This window comes from Lasioglossum baleicum, chromosome 16 (assembly GCF_051020765.1).
Source record: "Lasioglossum baleicum chromosome 16, iyLasBale1, whole genome shotgun sequence".
NCBI lineage: Eukaryota > Metazoa > Arthropoda > Insecta > Hymenoptera > Halictidae > Lasioglossum > Lasioglossum baleicum.
In genome coordinates, this window is record NC_134944.1 from 312,219 (window position 1) to 336,495 (window position 24,277).

Consider the following 24,277-nt stretch of genomic DNA (forward strand, 5'->3'; position numbering starts at 1 on the left):
TCTCATTTCTGGGCCGTGTATGTTTATGTTGCTGTTGTATGTTATTGTTTTGTTGAAGTTTTTTCGGTTGTAGTGATATATAATTGGATATCCGTGTGTGTTTTGTATGAGACCAGCGGAGTCAAGGTGTATGAAAGCTTCCGGTGGTGTGTATCCTGTGAATCTTGTTTTTTCTAAATATTGGGGGTTCGGAAAGGTAGAGCTGAAAATGAGGCTGTTGTTATCTACGTTTCTTGTGTTTGCCCAGTGATTTCTTGTGGTCTTTAGCATGAATAGGTCTATGCGCATTGTTTTTGATTTTTTTAGCAGTGCGTGGTTGCTGTAATATTTTGTATAGTTTGATTCCGGGGTTTTATACGCGTTCAAACAGGCTCTGAGGCATCTTCGTTCGAACAAGCGGATTTTCTCCATCGTACTGGCGCTGATGTTATACCAGATAGGTATTCCGTAGGTGAGTATCGGTCTGATTAGTAGTTTGTAACAAAGAAGTTTAACTTCTTTGTCAAGGTATTTGGAGTAGAAAATCCGCTTGTTCGCTGCGACTGCCTTTTGAGCTTTTTCGATTTGTATTTGTACATGTTCGTTGAAATGAAGCTTAAAGTCTAAGTATACTCCTAAATATCGGACGACCTTTTTGTGTGGTATTTTTAAGTTTGTGTCTCTGTTGTCTTGTATGTGGAAGAGTTTGGCGTTCGTACGTACGTCATTATTTGCGTCTGAGTTTTTTGAAAGAGTTGGTCTGAAAAGTATTGTCTCGCATTTATTAACGTTGATTTTAAGTTTCCATGTGTGAAAGTAGTCCTGTATTTTGTCAAACAATTCTTGTAGTTTCTTTTTAATTATTGACGGTCTATTATCGATAATGTATGATAAAAGGTCGTCCGCGTATGCTATGGCGCCTTTGCGGTTGTCCTCCTTCAGGTTGAACATTATAAGAAGGTCGCTTAGGTATAGGCTAAACGGGATGGGGGAATTTACGGCACCCTGTTGTAGTCCGTTTTGTACTGTAAATACTATGGAGGAGGAGTTTTGCCCTTCGGACACCTTGAATGTTTTGTTATGGGTCATGCTCCATAGCATTTTTATGAGGTGAGGTGGGAAATTCTTTTTGATTAGTTTGAAGAAAAGTCCGTCCAGCCAAACAGTGTCGAATGCTTTTTCTAAATCTATGAATATTGCTCCTACGCAGTCTCCTGCATTTCGGGCCCAGCAGATGTCTGCTGTAAATTTAGCTATAGCGTGTATTGTCGAATGTCTGCGTCTGAATCCAAATTGAGTTTCCGGTATTAAATTATTTGTGGAGGAGAAGTGTTCTATTGCATTGTTGATTGTTATTTCAAATATCTTGCTTATGTTTGGTAAGAGGCTTATTGGTCTATAGCTGGCTGGGTCATTACTGTTTTTACCCTTCTTTTTTAATGCAATCACTTTTGCGGTTTTCCATGCGGATGGGAAATGCATTCTGTTGAGGCAGTTATTAAATAATATTGCGTAATTGTGTGTGTAAACTGGTGGTAGATGTTTGAGGATTATGTTTGGGATGTTGTCGTAGCTGGCAGACTTTTTGTTGTTGAGATTTTTTAGGATTTGGGTTAGCTCGAATGTGGATGTGAAGTAATTTGGAGGGATTGAGTTGGGGTTCGGGTTGTCTGCTCTGTTGTCGTTGGAGAATATGCAAACTGTATTGTCGTTTCGTATGTCTTCGTCTATTTCTGTTTTCAACTTTAGAATTTTTTGATTTATTATGTTAGATAGTTGTTGTTTGCCCATGTTTTTATTCTGTGTGTGTGCCTTTTCAAAGTGCGCTCCTAGTACGTTTAGTTTGTCATTTATGTCTGTTATTCTTATGTTGTCGTCCTCGTCTATTTGTGCTTCATTCATGTTTATGTTGGCATTTGTGATTATTTCTGTGTTTGATGTGTTGATTTTTAGCGTGTCTATTGCGTTCTGTTCTTTAGGTCGGAATATTGTTTTTATAGAAGGAAAGAGCTCTTTGGGTTTGTGCGTTGAGAGGTTTGATATTTTTTTTTCCAGAAGTTGCTTACTGAGCTTTGGAATTCGGTTTTGATTTTTTTTCTGATTGTTTTGAGTATGTGTTTCAGAATGTTTATTATTGTGTCGTTTGAGTCGGTGAAGTTGTTTATCGATGTCAGTCTGTTGAGTTTGGTAATTAGTGTACTTTTTAGTTTTTTTAGTTTTGTTATGGAAGGGGTGATGTATCTGTCTGATGCGTTGTAATTGTAAGATATGCGTGGTATTGATCGTTCAATGGCTGTGTTTATGTTTTTGTTTAATGTTTCTATGTAATTGTCAATTTCGGTGATTGTTAGGTTTTTTGTATTTGGGATATCAGTGTCGTCTATGTTTAGTAGTTCCTTTTGGAATTTGAGCCAGTCGGTTTTGCTGTAGTTGTATATGATGTTTGTGGGTGGTACTTCTATGATCATTTGGTTGTTGGGGAGAAGTGATATTATTATTTCTGTTGCTTTATGGTCGCTGTCGAAGTCTAATGTTTTTAGTCTGCCGGGGGTAGGTTGATTATGAAATTTAATTCTGTTGTCTGCTAGGCAAATGTCTATAAATGAACCGCTCTTTGGGTATGATGGCGACGCTGTGTTTAGTAGGGATACTCTGTTTTGTATTTGATTATTGAGTAGCCACCTTTTTAGTGAGGATCCTCTGTTGTTGTTTGTGTTATTGTGCCAGTCGGTGTGTTTTGCGTTTAAGTCTCCTGCAATAATGTAGTAGTTATTTGTTTTATGCAGTTCTAGTGAGTTACTAATTGTTGTGAGGTCTGCTGTAAATTCTTTGTTGTTGCTGCCTGGAGAGTATACTGCAATTAGGAATAGTCGACTTTGGTTTATTTTTATTTCAATTGCTGTTGATTCGAGATTTGAGCTATTTGAGCTGTTTGTCTGGACGGTTTTAAATTTTATGTTATCTCTGATGAGGATGCCGGTTCCCCCACCTCGTTTTGAGTTCGGTCTGTCGGATCTAATAAATATGTAATTCTTAAAGTTTACACGGTATCTATCGTTAAGTTTGGTTTCGCATAGCAGGACCGCATCCGGTTCGTGTACTTCTAAGAATTCGGAGAGTGACGCACGTTTTTCGTTTGAGATGAGTGAGTTAACGTTTAGCTCTATTATTTTTAGTGTTTGATGAGTAATTGTTTTGATATTGTTGGTGATACTAACGTTTGATGAATTGTTTTGTGCGTTTGGATACATTCTAAATTTCTACGTTACATGCCTGAGCTAATGAGTTGATTCTGTTGCTATTATTTTTAATTTGATTTGTTAGTTGATCTGTTTGAGATTTTATGGCTGAGTCTATTATATATTTTATTTGGGAGATTAGAGAGAGAGCGTTTTGTGATTGAGGTTGGGTTTGGTGTGTGGTTGGGATTGTTGTTGGATGGGTCGAGGCTGTGTTTATTAGGTTTGATAGTTCTTTTCTGTCTGTGTTGTTTGTTACGATCTGGCTGAAAGATTTGTACGGTTTGATGAAGTTTGAAGTGAACGTGTGTATGGTTTCCTTTTCTAATTGAGTAGCTAATCTTTTTGATTCTATTCTTTCTTTCAGTTCTTTTAATTTTGGGCAACCTCTGTAGGAGGCTGGATGTCCATGTGTTTTGCAGTTGACGCAATATGGGGGAGAGTCTGCGTTTTCGGTTTGGGAGTCTGCGGAACGTGGACACTCTCCGGGATTGTGATCGTGTTCACATTTGACGCATCTATAATTTAAGTTGCAGTTTTGAGCTACATGTCCTATGCGTTGGCATCTCATGCACTGGATGCGATCCTTTTTTATTATTTTCTCCCATTTGACAATTGTGTGTAATAGGGATTTGATTTGATTCAGATTTTTCGGGTTGCTATCCGCGGATATTTGTACCATGAATATTGGTAGGGTTCTGCCTTCTTCTGAGGATTTTTTTGTAGTGAATCTTTTTACTGAAATGAAGGAGAGGCCTTCAATTTTTAAATTATTTAGAGCTGTGAGAATTTCGTCGGGGTCAAAGTTTCCTTCTACGTTTTTGAGTAAGATCGTTGTGTTTTTGTCTGCTTTTGGTGTATATGTGAAGAATTGAATTTGCATGTTTTTAAGTGTTTCGCACGCTGTTTTGTGGTTAGCTATCGATTGGGTCTGTAGTATGTGTTTGTTGTTGTTAAGTTTTTTGAAGTTGAAATCGTTCATTATGAGAGATAGTTTGGCTATTATATTTTTGATTGTGTTAATGTGAATAGTGATGGGGGGAGGTTTGAGTGATTTTTTGAAGGTGGAATTATCTTCGAACTCAGAAGAAGGCAGTGTTTGTTCGTTTTTACCTGTTAGGTGAGGGTATTTCGCGGTACCGTTCTTTATGACTTTCGGGTGGTGTGAGAGAGTTGTTGTGCCGCTGGGCCCTGCTGACATTTGCTGGGTAGGGCTACCTGGGATTGTCACTGTGTTGTTTGCTGGAACGGATGTTGGTGATGTTGAAGTTGGTGTTGGTGCGGGAGTGAGGGTTTCTCCGGTTTTTCCTGTCCTATTGTTGAGCTGCGCTGGGATTTTATTGGGGATGGAGTTTTCCTGGTTTATTGGTGCTTTGGCCGTGTCCTTTTTTTTAGATAAAGAGTCGTCTTCTGTGCTGTTGTGGGGTCTTTTGGTACCTGCTCCGGTTAATGGTTTTTGCCTGTTGACGTCGTCTTCGATTTCGGTTGGGGTGGGCGTAATGTCCATGTCTAGGACTGCGTATCTGTTTGGGTTTGTGAAGTCTTGAGCTGTTGGAGCAGGCTTATTTTTTTCCGTTCTTCTTCTAATTGTTCTTTTAAAGATTCGATCGTTTTGTAAAGGTTTTCGACCGTTTTGTTGAGGTTGCTTATCATTTGGATTAATTCTTCTACGGATGCATTGTCCAGGTTGCTGTTTCCTTTTTTTGCTGTTTGTTGGGCGGTTTTCGTTGTCTTCGTTTTTGCCATTTCTGTGGTTATCGGTGTGGTTTTGAATCGAGTTAATTTGTTTATTAAGTTTGGTGAGGGATTAACTCTTTTTGGTGTTTTGTTTTTAGCTAATAACTGTTTGATCAGGTGCGCAGTATGCGGTTCCGTGATGTCTTCGGTGGAAATTACATTCGGTTTTGTTTTTGTTGGCTGTCGTGATGTAGGTTGGTTGTATAGTGTAGGTGTGTGTGCTGCTCCTGGTGGGGAGTTCACATGTTCGATTGTTTCTGAGGATGATACACTTTCTGGGTTGAGTACCCCGTTTGGCATCGCGCGGATGCGCGCGAACTGATTTGAATTTTCCCTATCCGTACACTTTGATTTTTTTTAATTTCTTATCACTGAATGTAACACAATGTGTTTTCGCTTCACAGTGCACTTGAGCACTGTGTTTTGCCGCACCACTGAACTGATAGGTTGAATGATAGACTCGGATCGGAACTTGTCGATTTTTTGGTGTGTACACCTGAGGGTTGCCTGGAGCGCAGGTAGCTCTCGGGGACAACCTACCCCTGCGAAGGGGTTTACTGTCGACTGCGCGCTGAGCCAACTGAATTGTTGGAAACGTGATTTATATTTCTAGATGTAATGTCTATACTGTAGAAATATTAATTAAGTTGATTTCATTTTTTAATTGCTTCTGTAGAATGCTCAAGGTTTATCAGAGCCTGATAGACTTACAGAATAAATAGAACGTAACAATTTTAAGGTTAGCTTAGTTCTTCGCGGAAAAAACGTCGAAAAAATCGGCTTTTATTTTTTTTAACAACAGCGCACCAAACCGAAAAATCTGAAAAAATTCATGAACAATACTTATAACAATATACTGCTACTGTAAAAATACAAATGTGGACACTCTAGAACTTCCATGTGAAATCTGCATATTTTCGATTTTTTTGAGGTTTTTGATTTTTTACAAGCAGGATTTCCCTTTTAAAAATCTGAAACTAATTGCAAAGTATGTATTTGGGTTCTTGACATGTGTCAGATTTTTTTCAGAATTTCTAAACGTCATTAACTAGGGAAAATAGGCCAAAAACTGACTTTTCGATTTTACCCGATATATAACTACCCTCCCGATCGAGATACAGGGTTGAAATTTTGCACAGTATGTTTTTTCTTGGTGTTCTATCGAATGGCACGTCGATAAAGGGCATTTTTGACTATCTTATCCGGCTATACCCATTGGCTATTTACAACCAAAAAGTTTGAAATTGGTCTCAATCGCGTGTATGCTATTAGGCAGAATGTTCATGAATTTTTTCGTAATTTTTTATTGAACATGGTGTGATTAAAAATTAATTTGGATGAGCACTTTTGACCATCTTATATCCGGCTATACGATTTTTCATACTTACTATTTGCAAAAAATCTGAAAAAATTCACAATCATAAGGAATAATATCTACAATTTTGTAGAATTTTTCTAGAATTTTTAAGTATACCATTAAATAGGGAAAATGTGGGAAAAACCAATAATTAGTTTTTACCCTTTCACTACCCTCCTGGTTGAGATAAAGGGTTCAAACTTACGAATATACATATAATATATATTTAAATTTTTTGGAAGGTTAAAAAATGTAATTAAAAAAGTAATGAAAAATAAAAATAAAACTCGCTGCACGCGGGGACTCGAAGGCTAGCTCCAGATTGCGATTGATACGCTCGACGCGACGGCTCGACGGCCGAATTTCAGAATCAGTTTCGTTTCCGTCAAGCAGGCGTGGATGTGGATGGAAAGTGCTAAAAATAGATTGTGGCTGGCGCAAGCGCACAAGCAGTGCACACGGACAGAGTAGAGGTACGCTGGTGTGTGTAGCGCGCGTGCAATCGAACAGGCACTCACACGGACAGAGTAGAGATACGTTCGTGTAGCGCGTGCGCAGTAGAAGCAACCTGGCGACGACGGTGCGTCAGAGTGGGGGGTCGAGTCGGCTGAGCGAGCGGAGAGGAAAAAACCCACGACCCATGATTCTGGCATCACTGCTGCTCTCAACAGTTCGCAAGTTCTCGTTCGCTTAGCTCGGTCGTAATATCTGTGGTTCTCAGGAGGACGCCGCCGCATGTCACATTGTACTTTCACTTTCGAGATATTGTCGTTTAAAATTTTGATCACTAATGCTTTGACAAGGACATTGGTTATAAATTGTATTATTTTTTCGAGCCTTTTGAATTGATTTTCGTGACGTTTTTTCTGGTAAATACCTAATTCTACACTATAAAGTTCAATAAATGCATAAACTGAAATTTTTTGAAATTGTGACATGCAGCATTTTTCTTGACACAATCACAGATATATTTACATAACTTCGCTCTGTGGTTACACGTTACACTCGCGAGTGCGGTCTGCGTTGCGGCATTTGACTATTTGACTATTTATTAGATTGATTTGCTTGGATTATGTGATTACGTGGATTACTTGGATTACGTGCACTACGTGGAAGGAAGGAAGAACGGAAGGTATTTGTACATATTTATATTGGTTGATCGGTTTCATTTTGCTCAAATGTCTCCCAGAATCTTGGCGTGAAAAAGCGTGAGAACGCTTGTCAGCACACCACGCGACAGTGCCATTTGCCATCACGTATGAGGTGCTACGGGGCGAGTATGTTCACTTCAATGTAGAGTCCAAAATAGTAAATTGTTTGTTTCTTTATCACTTTATCACTCTCTTTTCATTATCATTATTATCATTTATCACTTTAAACAAATCCAACACAATTCAGCTTTGGCCCATTCAGATTAGAATTAGCTTAGCAATATTCTAAATCGGCAAAATGATGGCTTAAACCAATTCAGTAAGGCAAGTATTAGGTTGTCCCAAAAGTTTCTTCCGCATTGTGTTCCTTTAATGTAGCTAAATAAATACAAACAATACGATAATCTTTATGTTAATATTTTAGTACTTCTTAATATGAATTTGCATTATGTGCATGCATCGAAAAACAACTTTTGGGACAACCTAATATTTATTTAGCAATATTAAAGAAAGGCATTGCGGAAGGAACTTTTGGGACAACCTAATATTTAATCTTCTTCACTTGCTTCTCATCATCGAATTTTTTTATTTCTGGTAGTACATTCTTTTGTTTGTAGTTCAACTTTAATCGATTTTTTATAAATATCATTGCAATGTTTGAATCAGTTAGGTATATTAGTTGATGAAAAACGTCAGAAGACCCTTTGGAATTGTAGCACCAGAAATTAGAAAATTCGTTGAGATGAGCAATAAGCGAAGAAGATTAAATACTCACCTTTACTCACTGTGTAATTGAAAATCTAATTTACAGAACGGAGGATAAATATAATGTGCTATCCAGGGAAGGAGGAGAAGGAAGCTGCGGCAACCGGGGAAGAGGAAGACCTCTAATTTTTCACGTGGTACGTATATCTAATTATGCCATTCAACACACATGCACATATTGTACATTACTGATTTTCTTTGTATTTTTTAGGTATCCCACCTATGCCAGAACGTGCTACGGGCCACAAGTTTTGGGAAGCAGAGGCAACAACGTGTAATAATCACAATATACAGGGTGTTCCGTTTAAATACGAACACCTAAATATCTCTTCAGGTTATTGTGATGCAAAAAATATTTGTTACGTAATGTGCACGGTGTGCCAGATATTTGGTCCATTGACACCATGCACATTACGTAACAAATATTTTTTGCATCACAATAACCTGAAGAGATATTTAGGTGTTCGTCCAATAATAATAAAGCATAGTAATAATAAAAAATTATAATATTTATTATATATATATATATATATATATATATATATATATATTCCTTGTGTCATTGTCCATGTGTCTTTACCAACTCCCAAAGTAAATTTTCTTTTCCCTTATACGACACTTTGTCTTTTTTTGCATGGTGACATTTTAATCTTAGCTTCCATCTCTTGCAATCGATGCAGAGAATTTTTATTTTGCACAGATTTTTTTTTCGTTTTCTCTCCTTGCATGTGACTGAATATTCATTCAAAAATCAGTATTGTCAGTAAAAAGGGAAACTGCTACATATTTGTACAATAGAAATCTACTTTATCGACATCTGCCACATTAGTGCGATCTGCCCTTACCGATGGCGCTGCCCTGTATAACGGCATTCGCCGCATTAATCAGTGCGACCGTGCTGCCATCTTGCGGGGAAGCGGAATCCAGGATAAAGTGGCGTTCCAGCTGGACTGCAGAAAGCTGCATTCCCCGTGGGCTGCATCCAGACGGTTCCAGGTTGTTCCAGGTGGAGTCAACCTATGCGCGTTTTCGTCACTCCCCGTGGAGTCCGTTGTGCTATCAGGGGTCTAGCACTGTAAATATGGTTTTGCCATGAAGGTTGGCAGGAAAGTCGTGAAGGTGAGGAACGGGGTACCTATCGGGCACGGTTACGCTGTTTAAGCGACGGTAATCACCGCAAACACGCCATTCACCTGACTTTTTCTTAACGAGATGTATGGGGCTGGCCCATGGACTGCTAGAAGGTCTACAAATACCGGCAGCGATCAGATGTTGAAATTCAGCCTTCGTGGCTTTCAGCTTGTCGGCTGTGAGACGTCGAGCGCGTTCGGCAACGAGTGGGCCGGTGGTGGAAATGTAATGGAACACACCGCGCGACTCGACAGGTGTTGGCTGCTCAAGTCCGATGACTTGAGGGAAACGAGCCAAAATATGCGCGTATTTGGACGACGGTCCAAGGACATTCACGGACGCGGGGGTACTATCGGCGATACCGGCAGCGATACAAATATTAGTTGTGCCATCAATGACACGACGCCCTTTAAGATCGACCGTGAGACCGTAGTGCGTAAGCAGGTCGGCTCCTATTATGGGATACGGGACTTCTGCTACGCAAAAATTCCACTCGATTGGGCGACGCAAACCCAAATCGAGGATCACGCGAATTTCACCGTAAGTATTGATACGTGTGTCGTTCGCGGCGAACAGCTTCAACGAGCTGGGGCGGGTACGCGATTCTGCGGAAACCGGCAGTAGAGACAGATCCGAACCTGTGTCGATCAAAAACATGTGTCCTGTTTAGAGGACGTTTGGCACACTCCAACAGTCTCCGAGGAGGAGAGTAACTTTAGTTTTCCGACGCTCGCGGAGGGCCGGACCACGCGCAGGGCTTAATACACCTGTTCGCACGCTCCCCATATTTCATATAAATTCGACAGAGTCCCGATGGATCGCGACTACGAGAGCGTCTCCTTGATCGGGAACCGGCAGCGTTTCGACCGAAATTTCGTTGACTCGAACGCGGATTGCGCTGTTGCGACACTTTTAGATTCGCTATCTCGCGCATGATCAGGTTGGTCCTGAAAGGAACCGGGTCTCGACGTCGCGACAGCGGTTGTCAATGTCGCGGCGGCAGGTATCGATGTCGCGGCGGCAGGTATCGATGTCGCGGCAGCGATGGTATGCACGGCAGCGGGGTTCATGGTCTCGACGATCTGGTCGGCCAGAAGGGCCAGATCCTGCAGATCGTCGCATTTGGACACGGCGAGAATCGCGCGGCATTGTTCTGGCATCAGGTCGAGAAAGATAGAACGGAGGACGGCCTCCGAGCACTCGCCGTTATCTTTATTCCGCATGACGGCAAGAATATGAGAGGGTTTGCCGGTCGACGCGATTTGCCCCTTCAATAGCTGGCGGAGTTTCGCTTCCGCGGACGTTGAAAACGTCGCCATAAGGCGTTCTTTGATACGCGTAAACGGTGCGACGGGATCGGGTGACGCGATGAGGTCGGATATAACGGTCGCTGTCTCGGGGTCGAGACCGGCTATGACGATGTCGGCCATCGTCGCTTGGCTCGTGATGCGAGCCGTTCGAAATGACGCCTCAATTTGCCCGAACCAGGTCTTCGGCTCCGCTTTGGAAAAGACCGGCAGCTTGGGCACGCGGTAATTGTCAACGCGGTTGGAAGGCGCGGCTTCCCTCTGAGCCGCCAGCAAGGCTTCCAGTTGCGTGATGCGCTCGTCCACGGATGGGGCAGACATGACGGAGGGTTAAAAACGACGCGAACACGAATGAAAACGGATTTAAAAATTAACGGTCGTTACTTGTGGCTTACACGCGGCGTCCAAAATGGCGTCGATGGTGGCAACAATGGCGGCTTCGACGGCGGCAGCAATGGCGGCAGCGATGATACCCACGCGGTGCTGGAAACGCTGGTGACGATGGGTTCTCGCAGGAACAACTGCAACGTGCAGCGAGCGGCCTGCCCACCGCCTGCAAACGGTAACTCTGAATGCAGCGAGCGGGATGCTCGCCGCCAGGAATTTCTTCGTACGATTCGGCGCCGAATTTCCTCTGGACTTCCGGCCACGTGCAGCCAAGTTCTTCTCCTTGTGAAATGGCTCGTGGCTGCAGTGCGGCAGCAGGTAGATTGTCGAAATCCTCGCTGATTCAATAGGATCACCTCGGGGTCACCAATTGTAGGTTTTATCCCTACTGGTGACTGATAGGGAAGGCGACCTACGACGCGTTATTGGCCCGAAAGATTGCGATTGAATCAGTAACACTGCTGCTATGTATAATTAGTAACAATGACTTTATTAACTGTTACAACTGAAGTCTATACGTGTACACTTAGCAATGGCTAAGGAAAAGCAACGTGGTGTCTGTACAAGAAGCAGAGCAGGAATGCTAATGGCGCCTAGGCGGGAATGCGCTCTAGGCAGCAACGAAGAGTCGTCTAGAGGGGCGACTCGCTATGCCGCTCGCATGCCGCCGAGCGCGCCGAGCAGTGTTCCGATTGAACCAACCGTAACTCGCGCATGCGCGGCAATTTCAGCCTCAGTAGCGTAACTATTTCGATGTAATCGGGTAGCTTGAGCACTCCACAGACTTTTAAAAAGTCTTTCTTCGCTATTAACTGCCATTTTATAATAAAATATTAACGTTCCGCGTCACGTCTCTCGTCCATCAGTCGTCCCGCTAATAACACCGGTACATTCCCGCCAATATAACTGCCTCAAGGCATCAGGGCCCTGGCCGCTCGGCTGCGTCATTGTAGATACGCTACTGTCTTGGCCGCGCATGCGCGAGTTACGGTTGGTTCAATCGGAACACTGGCGCCGAGCCGCCCGCCATGATAGCTCTCTTCCGTTTGGACCGCCGAGGCACGACGATCGTAGACGTCAAGCGGTGTAATTTATTCAGTGTTCCTGACCATTAGAACCACTAACTAAAAATCCTTCTGAACCTCCGCGTGTAGGCGCGGTGTGTCTTATTCATTAGAGGCAAAGAAACCTACAAAGTGTTGGAATACGCTACATCTTCTAACACAAAAGGATAACACCGTTCAACTAGTCAGCGTCGATAATGTAGATCAATACAATTGTAAGGAGGCTCGGAGACTCGACACGACACGTCGTAATTTGTTGCTCGCTCGCAGGGAACTGTTTATTTAACAAAATCTGAACGTAACATACATTTGTTAACAAAAGCACTAACGCAACGCATAAATCAATAAAATTATGTATACCAGCATAAATCAATAAAATTATATATAACAAATAAACATATGAAACACTCAAGTCATCTAAACGGTGGTATAAACATTCTTACAATTCGGCCATCCTGACAAGTTAATCGTCCTCGATTAACTGCACAAACACAAAATAATTTACAATTAACGCCAAGAACTCGATTAACGTAATATTAGAAAAATCTCTTAAATTTAACCTGGCGTCCAAGCTCTCATGTTAGACGCTTCCCAAGTCCCAAAATATGGTATTTGTGTTAATTGAAACCCTTCTATGTCTTTAAGAACATAACGATCATTCCGCAACACGCGATCTACTTCGTACGGCCCTTTAAAACGTGGTATCATTTTCGGCGACACACCCGGCGAATTATCAAAATTCCTTACCATAACTTTATCACCCACTTTATATTTCCTCGCAGCCTTATGTCTAGTATCATAAATTCGTTTGTTGACTTCTTGATTTTTTATAATTTGATTTTCCGCACGTTTCCGACATTTCTCTAGATCGCGATTTACGGTAATTTTCCTTTCTAATTCCAGCGCGTCTTTCAGATGATCAATTACTTTGTCACGTTGACGCACACCATACAACAATACACTCGGGCATTCATTCGTTGCTTTAGAATCAGAATTGTTACATGCGAACTCTACATCTTCTAGAATATCACTCCAGTTAACGGTTCGCTCATCTGCTAATTTCGCAATCATAGGTAAAATCGTACGATTCATTCTTTCAACCTGACCATTCGCCTGAGGTGACGCCGTTGAAATTTTAATGTGTTGCACATTGCAAGTTTTCATAAATTCTTCGAATTCTCGAGATGTGAAACAGCTACCCCGATGTGAAATAATTCGTAACGGTCGACTATAATGACTAAAATATGATTTCAAACATTTTATCACTTCTGAACTATTTGTACTTCTCGTCGAATATAGTTTTACATATTTTGTAAACGCATCAATCACTACAAAAATGTATTTTGCTCTATTATGAAATGTACGCGAACTCGGAGCTAAGTGATCAACATGTAATGTATCGAATGGTGCATTACCTTTTGGTATACTATGTAGTGAACCTTCCTGTTTCCCTGTAATCGGTGTATACGCAATACATTTCAAACAGCTTTTTATATATTGATCAACTTTCGTCTTCATCTCTGGAAACCAATAATTGTTCAAAATATTTCCCATACTTTTTTCAACACCTACATGACCCATCTCATTGTGATACTTATGTATTACATTCTTTTCTAACGCAACGGGAACTTAAAAAAGAATTCGCCCCTGATATTTCCGATAAATTAATCCGTCTCTCATCTCGAAAAATTTATCTTCGGACAATTCTAATTTTTTCCGTATCGCCATAATTGTAAGATCATCGCTTTGACATATTGCAAGGTTTCTGTCAAAAGAATTATCTTCTACAACTGCGATTTGTCGACTAAGCGCGTCTACGTGCAACATTCGAGAACCTGATCGGTGTTCCAGAGAGTAATCATAATTTTCTAATTCTAATACCCATCTCGCAATTCGAGGATTTGTTTCTTTTTTTTTAATGTTAAACTTAAAGCTTGACAATCTGTAACAACTTTAAATTCTAAACCGAATAAATATGTTCGAAACCGACGAAGTGCATAAATTATTGACAACGTTTCCAACTCAAAACTGTGATATTTCGATTCAGTTTGTGTTGTTCTTTTAGAAAAATAAAACACCGGATGTAACTTCCCATCAGATTTTCTTTGCAATAATATTGCACCGAATCCTGTAGCACTCGCATCGCAATGTAATTCTGTGTTGTCCCGCGGTGAGTATACAGGGTGTCTCAAAATTAGATCCGGAGCCGAAAATGGGAGGTTCCTGAGATCATTTCAAGCGACATTTTCCTTTGAAAAAATGTCGTCCGCGGCTTCGTTAACGAGTTATTAACGAAAAACACGGACCAATCAGAGCGCGAGCTAGACGCGTGCAGCCCGGCGCGCCGGCAGCCGAGTGTCGGTGGCACGCCGCGATGTCGTAACGAACAAAAGTTTCTCGATGATGTGAATCCTCGCCAATTTCGATAAGCTTTGGATATGTTGTCAATACCATGATTCTGAACAACATTTCCCTTTACAGTTTCTGTCGATCGGCTTTAGTTTACGACATTATTGTAAAAATTTGTAATTGTAAATCGATCGATGTACTATTTCCTGTCCGATTTCGATAAGCTTTGGATATGTTGTCAAGACCATGATTCTGAACAACATTTCCCTTGACGGTTTTTGTCGATCGGCTTTAGTTTACGATATTATTGTAAAAATTTGTAATTGTAAATCGATCGATGTACATACTATCTCCTCGCCGATGTCGATGAGCTTCATTTCAAAGGAAAAAGATATTTAAAACACCGAATTTATAACATATTTCAAAGTCATCGAAATCGGTGAGGACCCACATCATCGGCAACTTTACCCGAACGATAGAAGAAGCACAAACTTATTGAATCAAAAACTCACTTATTCAGCCGTAAATCCATTTGACTACCACATACAACCACCACACTTTTATATAATTGTTGAACTCGTAGCACACTTTTATAACTCGTATCGATATCGAACGAAATTACTTACTCCGACGCGGAAAGAGTTCGATGCTCTTCGCGATGCCGCGCGAAACTGTGCTCTCCCAGCGTACAATGTATTCGATGAAGGCGTCGTTTAAAACAAATGAAATCGTTCCCAAGGAGATATTGATTTTTCGAGAATCATATGATTCTCGAAAACACCGATTCGAAGATTATGTAAAAGTGTGGTGGTTGTATGTGGTAGTCAAATGGATTTACGGCTGAATAAGTGAGTTTTTGATTCAATAAGTCTGTGCTTCTTCTATCGTTCGGGTAAAGTTGCCGATGATGTGGGTCCTCACCGATTTCGATGACTTTGAAATATGTTATAAATTCGATGTTTTAAATATCTTTTTCCTTTGAAATAAAGCTCATCGACATCGGCGAGGAGATAGTATGTACATCGATCGATTTACAATTACAAATTTTTACAATAATATCGTAAACTAAAGCCGATCGACAGAAACTGTAAAGGGAAATGTTGTTCAGAATCATGGTATTGACAACATATCCAAAGCTTATCGAAATCGGATAGGAAATAGTACATCGAACTATTTACAATTACAAATTTTTACAATAATATCGTAAACTAAAGCCGATCGACAGAAACTGTGAAGGGAAATGTTGTTCAGAATCATGGTATTGACAACATATCCAAAGCTTATCGAAATTGGTGAGGATTCACATCATCGAGAAACTTTTGTTCGTTACGACATCGCGGCGTGCCACCGACACTCGGCTGCCGGCGCGCCGGGCTGCACGCGTCTAGCTCGCGCTCTGATTGGTCCGTGTTTTTCGTTAATAACTCGTTAACGAAGCCGCGGACGACATTTTTTCAAAGGAAAATGTCGCTTGAAATGATCTCAGGAACCTCCCATTTTCGGCTCCGGACCTAATTTTGAGACACCCTGTATACTTAATATGGGTGCTTCAATTAATCGACCTTTAAGTTCATGAAACGCTCTTTCTTCCGTTTCATTAAACTTGAAGTCCACATTTTTACGAGTCAGATCATACAATGGTTTCGCAATAATCGAAAAGTTCTTTACAAATTTTCTAAAGTACGAGCACATTCCTAAGAAACTTTGTACATCTCGTACATTACGCGGAATTGGAAAATTTTTAACTGCTTCTAAACCTTTATCCGTTGGATGAATACCCACATTGGTCACAGTGTAACCTAAATAAATTAACTTCGTTTGCATGAATTGACATTTGTCTAACCGTAATTCTAATCTGTTAGCAACAAGCAACTTAAAAACTTTTTCTAATATTTGTAAGTGTTGTTCTATAGTTTCTGTTGCGATCAGAAAATCATCCATATAAATGGAAATTTCGCCAGAATCAATGTGTTTCTTAAAAATTTCTGTCACATATCTTTGAAATTTCAGCGGAGCGCCTTTTAATCCGAAAGGCATACGTAAATATTCGTATTGCCCTAACGGGGTTACAAACGACGTATACTTTATCGACTCTTCGTCCATTCTAATATGAAAAAAACCATCTTTTAAATCCAAAGACGTAAAATACTTTTTCCCTTCTAACAAATCGAGTTGGTCCTCAATTAAAGGTAACGGAAAATTATCGCGTAGCGTAACCTTATTCAATTTCCGAAAGTCAACACACATTCGCGTTTCCCCTGTTTTCTTTTTGACTAGCACGATCGGCGAGGCATACTCTGACGTACTTTCCCTAATAATACCTTTCGCAATTAAACCATCTATAATTTTCCGTACTTCAGCTTTCTCGCTATAACATAGTCGACGTGGTGCACATGAAAACGGTTTTCTATCCGTAAGCGTAAGTGTTAAAATATTTTCCGTCGCTGGATTTAACGGTCTTTTTGGCTCAACATAAAATTTCTGAAACAATTTCTGTACAGTCATCCTTAACTCAAAGGGGAGATCTTCGTTAACGCGAATTTCTTCCGTCAACGTGCTAATTTCATCAAGTTCGATGTTTGAAATATCGGTACTGTCGATACTCTCTTGCTTCTTGCATAAAGACAAATTAGCAATTTTCATAAAATCACGACCTAAAATTAAATCGCTGTTCAACGTTTCATCTTGTACAACTCGTAACATAATTCTATACTTCATAATATCATAAACGAGCGTCACCTCTTATGAATGTAAGAATGATGTAAGTGTGCATGTTATATATGTTTTTATTGATTGCAAGTGTTATATATGTTTTTATTGATTGCAAGTGTTATATATGTTTTTATTGATTGCAAGTGTTATATATGTTTTTATTGATTGCGTTAATGTTTTGTTAATGTTTACGTTGTGATTTTGTTTAAAAATAAAAAGAGACAGTCCCCTGCGAGCGATCAACGAAATAACACGTCGTGTCGAATCTTTATGAATTCCGTATCGAGCCTGAATTCCGTGTCGAGCTTCTTTATAATTTTCAGAAGTGGGATTGAGACAGTCGTTTTGCAATTTCAATTTCAAGTCGGTTTTACGTGAAGTTACGTGACGGACATTTGTGTGAAATTTCATACCGTGTCGCTTTAAAATGAGTTGTTCTCTTACGGTACCGGAACTGAAAGAGAAGCTGAAAGCCAAGAATTTGCAATCGACTGGTACGAAGGCCGAACTGATAAAACGTTTATTGGGTGCTGGTGTCACAGTGGAAGAATTAGCTATGACAGATGATGGGTGTACGGAAGAACCGGTTGCGGGGACGAGCGACGAGACTCGCCACCGACCCGATACGAGAGGGCTGGTGGACGAGATAACTTTACGCGAATTAGACGTTCTAAGGAGAGAACGAGACGTTGTTGTACGAGAGAACGAACTGTTTAGAAGAGAATTGGCGTTGTTACGGGAGACGCCAAGATCAGAAGCAAGCGCATCTGGACGGACGAGAGTGAAGAAGTGGCAAGAGTTGAAAGAAATAGTGGGTGAATTTGGTGGGGATAGTAAGGACTTTGACCGGTCGGAGAAACAGGTGAGAGGACTCCTGTCGACGTACGAGTTGGACAACCACCAAGCGAAAGCTCTAGTGTGTAGCAGATTGACGGGTCGCGCATTGAAGTGGTATCATTCTAGAATGGACTGTGTGGAATTAGGCACCGATGAGCTTTTGAAAGAGTTGAAGAGGCTGTACGGGCAACGACTAGATCCTTTATGTTTGAGACGCGAGCTTGAAACGAGGAAATGGGCCGTGGAAGAATCTTTCGCCGATTACGTGCATGATAAGACAATCCTTGCAAACCGAGTGCCTGTTTCGGAAACAGAATTACTTAGCTACGTCGTTGACGGTATACCGAATAGGGAATTGCAAATACAAGCTAAGGTGCAGTGTTATAAGTCCGTGGATGAAATACTGACGGCTTTCACAAACGTCAAGTTGCCGGCGGGAAGACCGCGACTATCGGAAAGAGTTTTGCTGTCGGGTAAAGTCACACCGTTGGATGGATCCGGTAGACCACCCATACGCCACCAAACAACAGGCCCTTCAGCTGTCGGATCAGGAAGGCCATTGCCGAGGGAAGGACAAGGATCGGGAAGGCCATCGCCGAGGGAAGGACAAGGATCAGCGAGCACCGGGCGGAGATGTTTTAATTGCAACGAGCCGGGTCACTTCTCAGCTGATTGTACGAAGCCAGCAAGAGAAAGGGGTTCCTGTTTCACGTGCGGACAGATGGGTCATCGAGCAAATCAATGCAGCACACAGACAACGAGGGGCGAAGTCAACTACATTACCCGTGGGCGGAAAGAAGACGATGACTTTCGGCGTGCGGTAGAATTACAGATAAGTAGCGAGAGCGGTAGTTTCAGTACAAAAGTAAACGCACTAATTGATTCAGGGAGCCCGATTAGTTTTGTTAAAGAGGGTTACATTCCGAGAATGTGTTTTATGACCGATCGCGATTCAGATAGGTTTCATGGAATTAATGGTAGTGACTTGAACGTTTTAGGAAAGATGCGAGCTACGATTATTTATGACGCAGTAAAATATTATGTTACGTTGAGAATTGTACCGGATGAAACGATGAAAAACCCATTAGTTTTAGGACGCGACTTCATGAAAATTGCCAAGTTATCGTTGAGTAGAGAAGAAACGGTAGAATGCAACGATATAGCCGACATTATGAACATTGAGGTAGATCAGGTTAACGCGTGCATTAGTACCGACGACATGCATTTCGACGAGAGCCTTTCGGCTGAGATTAAGACACGAGCACGCGAGTTGTTTAATAAGACGTACATTAACGCACAGAGACCTGCAGAGCCAAGCGTAGAAAATACGATGAAATTAACGCTTACGAACGACAAACCTTTTTCATTTTCACCTCGTAGATTATCGTATGATGAGAAAAATAAATTACGTTGTATCCTCGACGGATTATTAGAAAGAGGTATAATTAGGGAGAGCACATCCGAGTACGCATCTCCTATCGTTCTGACGAAGAAAAAGAACGGAGAAATTAGAATGTGCGTAGATTTCCGCACATTGAATAAAATCACGGTTCGCGATAACTTTCCTCTGCCATTGATCGAAGATCAATTAGATCTACTGGAGGGAAAAAAATATTTCACGACACTCGATTTAAAAGATGGATTTTTCCATGTTAAGATGGACGAAGCGTCGGTTAAATTTACATCGTTCGTAACGCCTTTCGGGCAATACGAATACACGAGGATGCCATTCGGGTTAAAAGGTGCGCCTCTTAAATTCCAACGCTACGTCACGGAAATCTTTAAAGAACTAATCAATGAGGGCGAAATATCTGTTTATTTGGATGATTTTCTTATCGCGACAGAGACGATAGAACATCATATGGAAGTCCTCGGAAAAGTATTTAAACTACTTACAGCGAATCTTTTGAATTTACGGTTAGATAAATGCAGATTTCTCCAAACAAAACTCGATTATTTGGGTTATACTGTAACGAACGAAGGAATTAGGCCGACGGAACAAGGACTCGAGGCGGTAAAGAAATTCCCTCTCCCGCGAAATGTTCGAGAGGTGCAGGGATTTTTAGGCCTCTGTTCATATTTTCGGAAATTTATTGAGGGCTTTTCTATCCTTGCGAAGCCTTTGTACGATTTGACGAGAAAGGATGCGAAGTTTCAGTTAGGCGAAAAAGAAAAACAAGCATTCGAGATGCTTAAGAATCGATTGTTAAACGCACCGATATTAAGTATTTATTCTCCGCGAGACGAGACTGAGTTGCATTGTGACGCGAGCGCGTCGGGGTTTGGTGCTATCCTGTTGCAAAGGAAAGCCGACAAGAAGCTGCATCCAGTATTTTACTTTTCTAAACGAACAACCGAGATTGAATCGCGCTATCATAGTTTCGAGTTAGAAACGCTAGCAATCGTTTCTGCCCTCCGCCGTTTCCGAACATATTTACTAGGAATAAAATTTAAGATACTTACGGATTGTCAAGCTCTTAGTTTGACACTAAATAAAAAAGAGACAAATCCTCGAATTGCACGTTGGGTCCTTGAAATGCAAAATTACGACTATGTGCTAGAGCATAGGGCTGGTTCGCGTATGCTCCACGTAGACTCGTTAAGTCGTCAGGTTCTCGTGATCGAAGACAATTCGTTCGATAGAAATTTAGCGCTATGCCAACATAATGATAAAGATATCGAGAAAATCCGTACAGAGTTAGAAACCACGGAAAGTAAATTGTACGAAATGAGGAACGGTCTAGTATATCGGAAGTATCAGGGTAAAATTTTGTTTTACGTGCCGAGCAATTTGAAATCGAGCGTTATGTATAAATACCACAATGAGATGGGACACGTCGGAATTGAGAAAACCGCGCGGAACATTGCAGATACTTATTGGTTTCCGGATATGAGATCCAAGATCGAGAAACACATTCGTGGCTGTTTGAAATGTATCGCGTACACGCCAAACTACGGAAAGTTGGAAGGTACCTTGCACTGTATACCGAAAGGGGATGCACCTTTTGATACGCTACACATTGATCATTTGGCTCCTGTTTCGAGATCGCACAAATCGCGTTACAATTATATATTTGTTGTAGTCGACGCGTTCACTAAGTATATTAAAATATGTATCCAACTAAAACAACGAACACCGCCGCAAATCGAGACGATTTGTCGTCAGGACGGCCGAGAGTTGTAAGCTGTGAATCGACATATATTTGTCATCGGTATATATTTGTTGTTTATATTTCGGTAAATCGGGACGATTTGTCGTCAGGACGGCCGAATTGTAAGAATGATGTAAGTGTGCATGTTATATATGTTTTTATTGATTGCAAGTGTTATATATGTTTTTATTGATTGCAAGTGTTATATATGTTTTTATTGATTGCAAGTGTTATATATGTTTTTATTGATTGCGTTCATGTTTTGTTAATGTTTATGTTGTGATTTTGTTTAAAAATAAAAAGAGACAGTCCCCTGCGAGCGATCAACGAAATAACACGTCGTGTCGAATCTTTATGAATTCCGTATCGAGCCTGAATTCCGTGTCGAGCTTCTTTATATGAAGTCACATATTATGAAGTATAGAATTATGTTACGAGTTGTACAAGATGAAACGTTGAACAGCGATTTAATTTTAGGTCGTGATGATATATATATACAGGGTGTCTCAAAATTAGGTCCGGAGCCGAAAATGGGAGGTTCCTGAGATCATTTCAAGCGACATTTTCCTTTGAAAAAATGTCGTCCGCGGTTTCGTTAACGAGTTATTAACGAAAAACACGGACCAATCAGAGCGCGAGCTAGACGCGTGCAGCCCGGCGCGCCGGCAGCCGAGTGTCGGTGGCACGCCGCGATGTCGTAACGAACAAAAGTTTCTCGATGATGTGAATCCTCGCCAATTTCGATAAGCTTTGGATATGTTGTCAATACCATGATTCTGAACAACATTTCCCTTTACAGTTTCTGTCGATCGGCTTTAGTTTACGACATTATTGTAAAAATTTGTAATTGTAAATCGATCGATGTACTATTTCCTATCCGATTTCGATAATATTTGGATATGTTGTCAAGACCATGATTCTGAACAACATTTCCCTTTACAGTTTCTGTCGATCGGCTTTAGTTTACGATATTATTGTAAAAATTTGTAATTGTAAATCGATCGATGTACTATTTCCTATCCGATTTCGATAATATTTGGATATGTTGTCAAGACCATGATTCTGAACAACATTTCCCTTGACGGTTTCTGTCGATCGGCTTTAGTTTACGATATTATTGTAAAAATTTGTAATTGTAAATCGATCGATGTACTATTTCCTATCCGATTTCGATAATATTTGGATATGTTGTCAAGACCATGATTCTGAACAACATTTCCCTTGACGGTTTTTGTCGGTCGGCTTTAGTTTACGATATTATTGTAAAAATTTGTAATTGTAAATCGATCGATGCACATACTATCTCCTCGCCGATGTCGATGAGCTTCATTTCAAAGGAAAAAGATATTTAAAACATCGAATTTATAACATATTTCAAAGTCATCGAAATCGGTGAGGACCCACATCATCGGCAACTTTACCCGAACGATAGAAGAAGCACAAACTTATTGAATTAAAAACTCACTTATTCAGCCGTAAATCCATTTGACTACCACATACAACCACCACACTTTTACATAATCTTCGAATCGGTGTTTTCGAGAATCATATGATTCTCGAAAAATCAATGCCATATGATTCTCGAAAAATCAATATCTCCTTGGGAACGATTTCATTTGTTTTAAACGACGCCTTCATCGAATACATTGTACGCTGGGAGAGCACAGTTACGCGCGGCATCGCGAAGAGCATCGAACTCTTTCCGCGTCGGAGTAAGTAATTTCGTTCGATATCGATACGAGTTATAAAAGTGTGCTACGAGTTCAACAATTATGTAAAAGTGTGATGGTTATATGTGGTAGTCAAATGGATTTACGGCTGAATAAGTGAGTTTTTAATTCAATAAGTTTGTGCTTCTTCTATCGTTCGGGTAAAGTTGCCGATGATGTGGGTCCACACCGATTTCGATGACTTTGAAATATGTTATAAATTCGATGTTTTAAATATCTTTTTCCTTTGAAATAAAGCTCATCGAAATCGGCGAGGAGATAGTATGTACATCGATCGATTTACAATTACAAATTTTTACAATAATATCGTAAACTAAAGCCGACCGACGAAAACCGTCAAGGGAAATGTTGTTCAGAATCATGGTCTTGACTACATATCCAAAGCTTATCGAAATCGGACAGGAAATAGTACATCGATCGATTTACGATTATAAATTTTTGCAATAATATCGTAAAGTAAAGCCGATCGTCAGAAACTGTAAAGGGAAATGTTGTTCAGAATCATGGTATTGACAACATATCCAAAGATTATCGAAATCGGATAGGAAATAGTACATCGATCGATTTACAATTACAAATTTTTACAATAATATCGTAAACTAAAGCCGATCGACAGAAACTGTAAAGGGAAATGTTGTTCAGAATCATGGTATTGACAACATATCCAAAGCTTATCGAAATTGGCGAGGATTCACATCATCGAGAAACTTTTGTTCGTTACGACATCGCGGCGTGCCACCGACACTCGGCTGCCGGCGCGCCGGGCTGCACGCGTCTAGCTCGCGCTCTGATTGGTCCGTGTTTTTCGTTAATAACTCGTTAACGAAGCCGCGGACGACATTTTTTCAAAGGAAAATGTCGCTTGAAATGATCCCAGGAACCTCCCATTTTCGGCTCCGAACCTAATTTTGAGACACCCTGTATATTGTTACGGGTCTACCGGCATACTAATGTTACGCGTCTGTCGGTATACCCGTTGTATAGAATTGTTGGAAGATTCAGGTTGGTTACAGCGTCGTTAGGAAAACGACGCTGGAACGAAAGAGAGTCGAAAGACAAACACGAGAGAGAGCGGACGTTGGAGACGTCAAAGGCGATAAAAGCGATTTAGCCAGAGATAAGTTGCCTTCCTCCGAAAAGCAGCGTATTACGGTTATTGAAAGTGTGTTCATTTATTTAGCGAAATAGAGACTTCGTTACATTGGTGTCAGAAGTGGGATTCTGCGGCTGAGCAAGCGACTAGCGGAACGAGATGCAGACTCGGTCTGTTCGTTTGGAGGAGCGTCTCGCGGCTTTGGAAGCTCGACTGCTGGAAAACCAGGCGAATTTTCGAGCGGAGGAGTTCACGTCCATGCAAACACAGTTAGCGAATAATCAGGC

At 40.8% G+C, this 24,277-nt stretch overlaps 2 protein-coding genes and 1 long non-coding RNA gene across 4 annotated transcripts; 2 read left to right on the forward strand and 1 right to left on the reverse strand.

The window, feature by feature from the left end:
• Window positions 1-7,048: 7,048 nt before the first annotated feature.
• Window positions 7,049-8,601, forward strand: LOC143216942 (uncharacterized). Of its 2 annotated transcripts, XR_013010684.1 has the most exons (4): window positions 7,049-7,181; window positions 7,278-7,444; window positions 8,275-8,365; window positions 8,440-8,601. It is a non-coding gene; the product is annotated as an uncharacterized LOC143216942 (long non-coding RNA). The 2 variants fall into 2 exon arrangements; XR_013010685.1 differs by lacking the exons at window positions 7,049-7,181; window positions 7,278-7,444 and adding an exon at window positions 7,535-7,787.
• Window positions 8,602-9,295: 694 nt separating this feature from the next.
• LOC143216921 (uncharacterized) lies at window positions 9,296-10,016 on the reverse strand. Its single transcript, XM_076440503.1, has 2 exons — window positions 9,422-10,016; window positions 9,296-9,363 (listed from the first exon to the last, which is right to left on the reverse strand). The coding sequence occupies exons 1-2, from the start codon at window positions 10,014-10,016 to the stop codon at window positions 9,296-9,298; spliced, it is 663 nt and encodes a 220-aa protein (XP_076296618.1).
• Window positions 10,017-17,605: 7,589 nt separating this feature from the next.
• On the forward strand, window positions 17,606-21,199 carry LOC143216922 (uncharacterized). Its single transcript, XM_076440504.1, has 3 exons — window positions 17,606-20,777; window positions 20,886-20,984; window positions 21,099-21,199. The coding sequence occupies exons 1-3, from the start codon at window positions 17,606-17,608 to the stop codon at window positions 21,197-21,199; spliced, it is 3,372 nt and encodes a 1,123-aa protein (XP_076296619.1).
• The last annotated feature ends 3,078 nt before the right edge of the window (window positions 21,200-24,277 follow it).

What these genes read in the sequence shown, in the direction of transcription:
- LOC143216921 (XM_076440503.1), bottom strand. Translation starts at nt 10,016, where the DNA reads ATGTTTTTGATCGACACAGGTTCGGATCTGTCTCTACTGCCGGTTTCC. An exon ending in TCTCGTTAAGAAAAAGTCAG is followed by an intron (nt 9,364 to 9,421) that starts GTGAATGGCGTG and finishes CGTGCCCGATAG; the next exon opens with GTACCCCGTTCCTCACCTTC.
- LOC143216922 (XM_076440504.1), top strand. Translation starts at nt 17,606, where the DNA reads ATGAGTTGTTCTCTTACGGTACCGGAACTGAAAGAGAAGCTGAAAGCC. An exon ending in AGTATATCGGAAGTATCAGG is followed by an intron (nt 20,778 to 20,885) that starts GTAAAATTTTGT and finishes GGAACATTGCAG; the next exon opens with ATACTTATTGGTTTCCGGAT. An exon ending in AAACTACGGAAAGTTGGAAG is followed by an intron (nt 20,985 to 21,098) that starts GTACCTTGCACT and finishes TATTTGTTGTAG; the next exon opens with TCGACGCGTTCACTAAGTAT.